At 64.1% G+C, this 6867-nt stretch overlaps 1 protein-coding gene across 1 annotated transcript; it reads right to left on the reverse strand.

Moving 5' to 3' along the window:
• Positions 1-614: 614 nt before the first annotated feature.
• Positions 615-4700, reverse strand: SPON2 (spondin 2). Its single transcript, XM_006745922.3, has 6 exons — positions 4449-4700; positions 3823-4048; positions 3376-3599; positions 3111-3302; positions 2440-2620; positions 615-1358 (listed from the first exon to the last, which is right to left on the reverse strand). The coding sequence occupies exons 2-6, from the start codon at positions 4043-4045 to the stop codon at positions 1174-1176; spliced, it is 1005 nt and encodes a 334-aa protein (XP_006745985.1). The 5' UTR covers positions 4046-4048; positions 4449-4700; the 3' UTR covers positions 615-1173.
• Positions 4701-6867: the final 2167 nt, after the last annotated feature.

A 6867-nucleotide genomic window follows, 5' to 3' on the forward strand; every position in this document is an offset into this window, starting at 1 on the left:
AGAGGTGGGTGGGGGGAGGGCAGTGGGCAGAAGGGTGGGGGGAGGGGGGAGTGCAGGAGGGCGGTGGACAGGAGGGGGAGAGGTGGGTGGGGGGAGGGCAGTGGACAGGAGGGGGGAGGGAGTAGTTGTTGGATCTGATTCTGCATGTGTCCAAGCAGGAGGAAGAATGTTCTGGAAGGGTCCCAAGGAACAGAGAGCAGGCTTCTCCCGTCTCCTGGTCTTTCTCTGAAGGGCCAGCCCAGCCCCAGGGCCCACATGGGATCTGTGCTGGTGGGTGAGGCTGGGACCCCTGAGCTCAGGCAAGGGCCTGGGCTGATGAACAGTGAGCCCTCAGGGCATCTCTATGAGGCCAGGGGGCTCCACGGTCAGTGGCCAGGGGTGGGGACCAGCTACAAGCAGCCACATGTGCTCCTGTGAACTCCCCACCAGTCCCACCAACAGCAGTGTGTGCTGCGTGTGTGCGGTGGGTCTGAACACCTTCACACCATTCGGAGGCTGCTGAGTGCCCTTCTGGCAATCTTGGGCATGCCCTCCATGCAGGGGAGACCCTACTCGGGAGTGGGAGGGTGGCCCTCCCAGCACCCTGCCAGGAAATGCGAGGCGAGGGCCCCTGATGTCAGGAAACAGTCTTTATTCAAGTGCAGGGAGATGGGTCATGTGACAAGGCCAAGGTGAGATGTCCGAGCCTGCTCTCCTTTATCCACCTGACCTGCGTGACCTGTTCAGGGCAGCCTCGGCCTGCGGGGCAGGCGGAGGTGTGAGTGCCTGTAGCCCAGGGACAGCAGGTCTGAGGTGTTTCATATCCGCTGTCCTGGGCTCCTGGGCCTGGGGTGCGTGGCCCTCCTGCAGGTGGCCCCGTGGGCGCTGTGGGCACACCGTCTGCACGCAGACAACCCCCGACCAGCAGGAAGTGGATTTATGGCAGAGACTTGTAACCTCGGGGCTGAACTCACCCATGAGAGTGGGTCCCAGGACCAGGCGCCCGAGAGGAAAGCTTGCTGAAAGGAGATGCCTCTCCCCACGTCCTGCTGCCTCCAGCAGCCGAAGGTACGTCTGCGCGGAGGGGTCGGTCAGCGTTGGAGCTCAGAGGCCTGCTGGACAAAGCCCCCCTTGGCCCGCTGAACCACCGGGCGTGGCCCCCACGCAGGGTGGAGGGCCCGCAGGGCTCTGGCCTCAGACACAGTTGTCCGGGACGCACTCGGCCTGCTCTTCGAGCTCCGGGCAGGGTGCCCCGTGGTTGGCAGGCTGCACGCGGACGTAGCGAGTCCTGCTCTTGGCTCCCAGCTTCCCACACGGACCTGCACACAGCCCCCAGGACGACCACAGAGAGACCTCGCAATCCAGCGGAGTTTCTGGAACTGGACCAAGCACAAGAGAGGCCTGTGAGCATGTGTGCATTCCTTGTGCGAGACAGGCCCACACATCCAAGTCGGGAGGGAGCGCTGGATTTATCAGTGCACTTTAGAGCCGGCTGCAAGACCACCAGTCACACCTCTTGCAACACTCCACCGAGACGCCTGGAGGGAACATTGCCACGCTTTGATCCCCTGCATCTCCTGCCTCAGGGACCCTGGGAGGCCAGCTCTGGCAGTGGGGAGTGGGAGCACAAGGCCCCTGGAGGCAGGGAAGGATCCGCTGCTGAGAAACCCACTCTGATGCAGCCGGGCTCGCAGGGGGCTCTGTGTTTCAGTGGGAGCGCCCCCACGCCGGCTCATGGCAGGGTGGGGTGGGGGACACAGAAGGATCCGTTCAGTGGTGTCCTGCCCGTCGGCCATGACACGGGCCACACGCGGGGACGCCACTGACAGGGGCCTGGTTTACCACTCACTTCTGGGCAAATGGACAAGAGCTAACTGGTCAGTCAGCCAAATCCCAAATCTCTCCGAACCCCCATCGTCCTGCACCAAGTGCTCTGAACCCCCAGGACCCCAGCATCCTGCGAGAGGACACATCACACTCAGGAGCCTGGCTTTGGACGGAGCACCTTCCCCAGCTCTGCCACCTCGGCTCAACGTGGGACTCCCCTGGGAGACACCGCCTGGTCCCTGGACCACTGGCCCTCGTGGGGAGCAGGTGACCAGTGTGGCCTTGGAAAGTGGAGCGTGTTGAGGTGTCATTGACACTTCAAAGACGGTCCCTTTGGGGCAGTTTCTGGCCCCGAGTGTCCTTTCCTGCTTCAACGTGGTGGCCACTCACCGTTGAGGATTTTTGTAAGGGTGGGACAGAAGGGCCTCACACAGGGGGGTCAGTATTGACAGCTGCCCTGTCCTGGGTCCCTGTGTGGCCCGCAAACCTGGGTGGCGCTTCTATCCCCTGCAGCCCGCGGGGCGTCAGGGCTCCCCCCCCCCCACCCGGGCGTCGGCGGGCTTGGCGCCCGGATGGCGGTGGAGCGGGCGGGGAGCCTGCAGTGTCCTGGCAGAGGGGCGGCAACGCGCTCACCTGAGAGGCTGTCCACGATCTCATTGCCCCCGCCGGCGCCCGCGGGGCCTGGGGCGGGCGGGACGAAGGCCCTGGGGTTCTGCCGGAGTCGCACCAGGGTCACTCTGGCGATGGGGGGCAGGGACTTCAGCCGGGGGTAGTAGAAGGAGTTTGCGGGGTGGCTGGGAGAGGAGGAGGTTATCTGCGGAGAGAGCAGCGGTGTGGGCGGCGGCGGCCAGAGGACACCCAGCCGCCTGTGTGCGCTTGCGGGAGGTGGGGCCGTGCGGTGGCGCCTCGGGGTGTGGTCTAGGGGTGGGGCCTGGGGGTGTGGTCTAGGGCTGCGGCCTCGGGTGGGGCCTCGGGGTGGGGCCTGGGGGTGTGGTCTAGGGGTGGGGCCTCAGGGTAGGGTCTCGGGATGGGGCCTCGGGGTGGGGCCGCAGGGTGGAGCCTCGGGGCGGGGCCGCGGGGTGGGGCCGGGCAGTTCAGGACTCCGGGCAGGCTCCGAGGGTGCGCGGCCCAAGGTCTGGGAAACCGAGCAGGAAGGGTCAGGCCTCTGGGTGGCGGCCTGGGCCCTCCTCCCCGAAGAGCAGCCGCCTGCAGACTGGCGTCTTGTGGTCAGGGATGAGGCTGCGCCCTGGCCCAAGAGCCACCCGGTGGAGGGCTCTCGTCCCCCACCTCCGTCACCCCCTCACCTCCGTCACCGTGTCCTGCGGGATGGTCGCGAAGTTGGGGGAGGAGAAGGTAAAGCCGCTGTCGGTCCCGGCGTCGTAGGGGTAAAGGTCCACAGCAACCTGCTCCCTCCAGCGGTCCCCATCGCACAGGTCCAGGCTGTCCACGCCCACAAACCAGTCTGGGCTGGGGACGATGCGGACCACAAAGGACACCTGCGGGGAGGGCGGGTGCTCAGCCCGGCAGCCGGCGGCCCAGCCCCTTCCCCCCACCGCTGCCTGGGCTCACCAGCGAGTGCCTCGAGTGGACCTCCAGCTCCGCGGACGTCTGCCCGGTGCCGCTGGGCACGGCGGGCGCCGAGAACACCTCGTGCACGCTCTGCAGCTTCTCCCCGGCCGCCTCCATCTCCCGCATCAGGGCCCAGGCCTCGCCCCGCTCAGCAAAGTCCCTGAGCCCGTCGCTGACGTACTGGTTCTTCCTCCACAAGCTGTAGTCGGAGCTGTGCGCTGCCCCTGCGCGCGAGGCCGGAGTGTGAGCCGCCGCGCGAGGGAGCGCGCATCCCCGGCGCCCCGGGGGCAGGGCCCAAGCACAGCAGGACGTGCTCCGCAGATATTTCTGGCGCTGCAGGAAAGTGGGATGAGCGTGCCCACCCTGCACACTGGGAAGTGTGGTGGAGCGCTTGAGGGGGGTGGTCACTGCCGGACCGGAGGGACCGGGCAGCGGGGCTGTACTTACCCAGCAGGGAGGACCACTGTGCGGGGGGTCGGAACAGGGGGTACTGCTTGGGGAAGGCTGTCTGGCTCCACTTGCCCGTGAAGGTGATGCTGTACTTGGTCAGGGGCTGGGCCGTGCAGACAGACTCTCCCCCCAGCGGCTGGCTGGCCACAGAGCCAAGTGTGGTCAGGAGGAGGGCCCAGAGGGCCCTGCCCCAGGTGGTGGTGTGACTTGGGGCTCCCATGACCTAGGAGCAGAGGGAGAGCTCCACCAGCTGGCGCCCCTGGTCCTTGAGGGGGGAGGGGCAGGGGCCTCCCAGAGTGCGGCGCCCCCCACACATCCCTTTGCACTCCCACCTCCATCAGGCTCAGGGGGACCCCTGTCCTGCCCCCAAAAGCCAAGCCGTGTCAGGTTACACTTGGATCCCAAGCCCAGCAGATTCGGAGCCCTGGCTTGGTCTCAGCCGTGCCCGGGGCAGCATCCCCGAGTCCCAGGAACCTGGAGGGTACACTTCAGCCTCGCTGTGCTCGGGATGACACGAGCAAACGCAGGCCTCCCTCTTGGGGTGCTGCGGGTTGCTGGGCCCGGGAAAGGGCCAGGAGGCCCAGCGCCTCCAGATGGGGACAGGGGCGCACACGCGTACTCACCCAGCAGGAGCGGCAGGAGGGTTGGCAGCTGGGCTGTGGGCAGCAGATGGTCCCCGAGGGAGCCCAGAGCTCCAATTTACGCCCAGGACAGCCCCCCGGCCGGCCACGGCCGCTGCAGAGAGCCGAAGCTCGGACGGGGAGAGGGAGAGAAGGGGCTCCTCCAGTGCGGTCCGCCCTCGCTCTGCGAGCAGATGCTTCTCTGGCGCTGAGGTCACTCTCCTCCCTCGGGCGCCTGCCACTTGCCGCACCCCTTTCTTTGTCTTTCCCTCCCGCCTCCCCGCCCTCGGCTCCTCTCCCTGCCGCTCCCCCTTCCCAACAAACCCGTCTTAGTGTCTCCCAGGAGGTACTGTCGCAGTCTCAGCTGGGAGGGGAGCTGGGCTGGGGAGCGCCAGTGTGTTACACCCTCCGCGCAGGGTGGGACCCCAGGGGCCACATTCCTGGCCTGACGCTAGTCCAAGTGTTGGAGAGGAGCTGGAGAAGTGGGGGCTCCCAGTTCAGGCATCCCTGGCCTTGAGGAGCTGGGTTTTGGCACACACAGCCTGTCAGCGTGCACAGAGCCGCCGTCCACAGGGCTGGCCAGGGCATCCCTAGAGGGGAGCCAGAACCACTCGGGTAGAGTTGTCCCAGCTCCAGAAAGGCTCACTGGGGCAGGGAGGTGGCCCAGGGCCCCCGCCCCACTTCCCTCCGTGGGGTAGAGCTCCACGGACACCTGGCACGCAGGGGGACATGACCAAAGCTGGTCACCGCTCACGGTCAGGAAAATATTTCTAGAACCCTAATCATGGGGTCTGGGAACAGAAAGGAAGCTCTTACTTATCAGAACTGCCCAGGGAGCTTTCAAGCTTAAACAGAAAGCATTATGATTTTTGGAACTGTTAACATTCCAGAGGAGGTTGGGGGGGTGGGGCGGGAGGAGAGGGACAGAATAAATAGAATCAACAGGAATAGAACGCACACAAAAACGAATGACCTGAGCTGTATTCAAATACATCCCACAGGCCGCAAGAGCAGCCTGCCTGCATAGCCATATAGATGGCAGGTCCTCAGGCTGAGCACATCCTCACTCGGGGTTTTCCAACTTTTTGGTCTCAGGACCCCCGACACCCTTAGAAATCATTGAGAGCCCCAAAGAGCTTTCGTGTGTGTGGGTTACAGCTGTTAATACTTACCGTATTTGAAATCCTAACAGAAACGTTCAGAATACGTATTAACTCACTTACAAATGAAAATACGTTCACATAAATAGCATAATGTTTCATGAAAAACAACTATATTTTTCAAAAAAGAGTGGTCTGGTTCTACATTTGTGCAGATCTCTCTCTGCCTGGCTTTGTGGGCCGAGAGCTGGGCCTCCACATGTGACCCCGCGCAGCGGGCGGGAGGTGCGGTGCTGGTCCACCCCCAGCAAGGACAGGCCTTGCGGCCTCTGGAAAAGTCCCGCACCTGTGGGAGAGAACGTGAGCAGAAAAGGCAGGCGCTCCCTGTGCACCTGTGTCTTGTTCTCCTTGAGAAGCCGTGGCTTTCTGGGGGGAGAGAAAGCAGGAGATGGGCCCAGGGCTGAGTTGCAGCCGGCTCTCCTGCTGTGATTTGCTCACGCACTGTCCAGTGGTGGCCGTGGCCTCAGGCTTGCCCCAGTTTACAGGGGGCTCTGGTCCCAGCACCCCGACACCCATGTGGAAAGCCTCTGCAGCTCAAGGATCCTGGGGAGGGGAGGCGTGATGTGAGGCCACTGGAGCTCCAGGCCTAGAGCCCTTGGGCAGGGCCCCAGCTTCCTTGCCTGGGCTCCCCTGGGAGGCGCTCCACTTCCTTTGGTGGACGGCCCCCCAAGGGCATGCCTGATGGGATTCTTGGGACACAGTGGGACCTGGGAAGGGGCACAGAAGGAGGCCAGGATAGGCGACCTGTGGCCCCCTGGCCTGGGTTGGGCCTCAGGTGGGGACCCGGCCAGTAGGGAGTCCGCTCAGCTGCAGACATAGTTCTGCCAGGTCCTGCCTCCCTTCGAGAATCACAGAATCGTGATTTGAGGAGCACTTTTCCATGGAGACCCCCACCGACGGAGGTTCCGCCCTACTTAGGCAAACCCCCCCACCCCCACCAAGGGAAAGCCATCCGTTCATTAACCCTGGATAAGTACCTCCAGCGTCTCAGTGCTGGGGACCCAGAAGTGAGCCTGACCACCAAGCCCTACTCCCCCGGATGTGGGGGAGGGGCTGGGCAGACAGGATACATTCTGTAGACTGGATTCTATTATTCAGCGAATGCTTCGTTAATTGCTTGACCCTAATTCCAGGGTCCCTTTCTGGAAGTCACTTCTTGATCAGTCACTCCTCAGCTGGTTTCAGGGCAATGGGGCTCAGGACTGTGGTTGCCGGTCAGGCCTCCACACCCCTACGCTCCCTGTCTGCACCCCCACCCTCCT

This window comes from Leptonychotes weddellii, chromosome 2, assembly GCF_054177405.1.
Source record: "Leptonychotes weddellii isolate Sample4059 chromosome 2, ASM5417740v2, whole genome shotgun sequence".
Taxonomy (NCBI): Eukaryota; Metazoa; Chordata; class Mammalia; order Carnivora; family Phocidae; genus Leptonychotes; species Leptonychotes weddellii.

What these genes read in the sequence shown, in the direction of transcription:
- SPON2 (XM_006745922.3), bottom strand. Translation starts at nt 4,045, where the DNA reads ATGGGAGCCCCAAGTCACACCACCACCTGGGGCAGGGCCCTCTGGGCC. An exon ending in CGCAGGACACGGTGACGGAG is followed by an intron (nt 2,621 to 3,110) that starts GTGAGGGGGTGA and finishes CTCTCTCCGCAG; the next exon opens with ATAACCTCCTCCTCTCCCAG. An exon ending in GATCGTGGACAGCCTCTCAG is followed by an intron (nt 1,359 to 2,439) that starts GTGAGCGCGTTG and finishes TGCTTGGTCCAG; the next exon opens with TTCCAGAAACTCCGCTGGAT.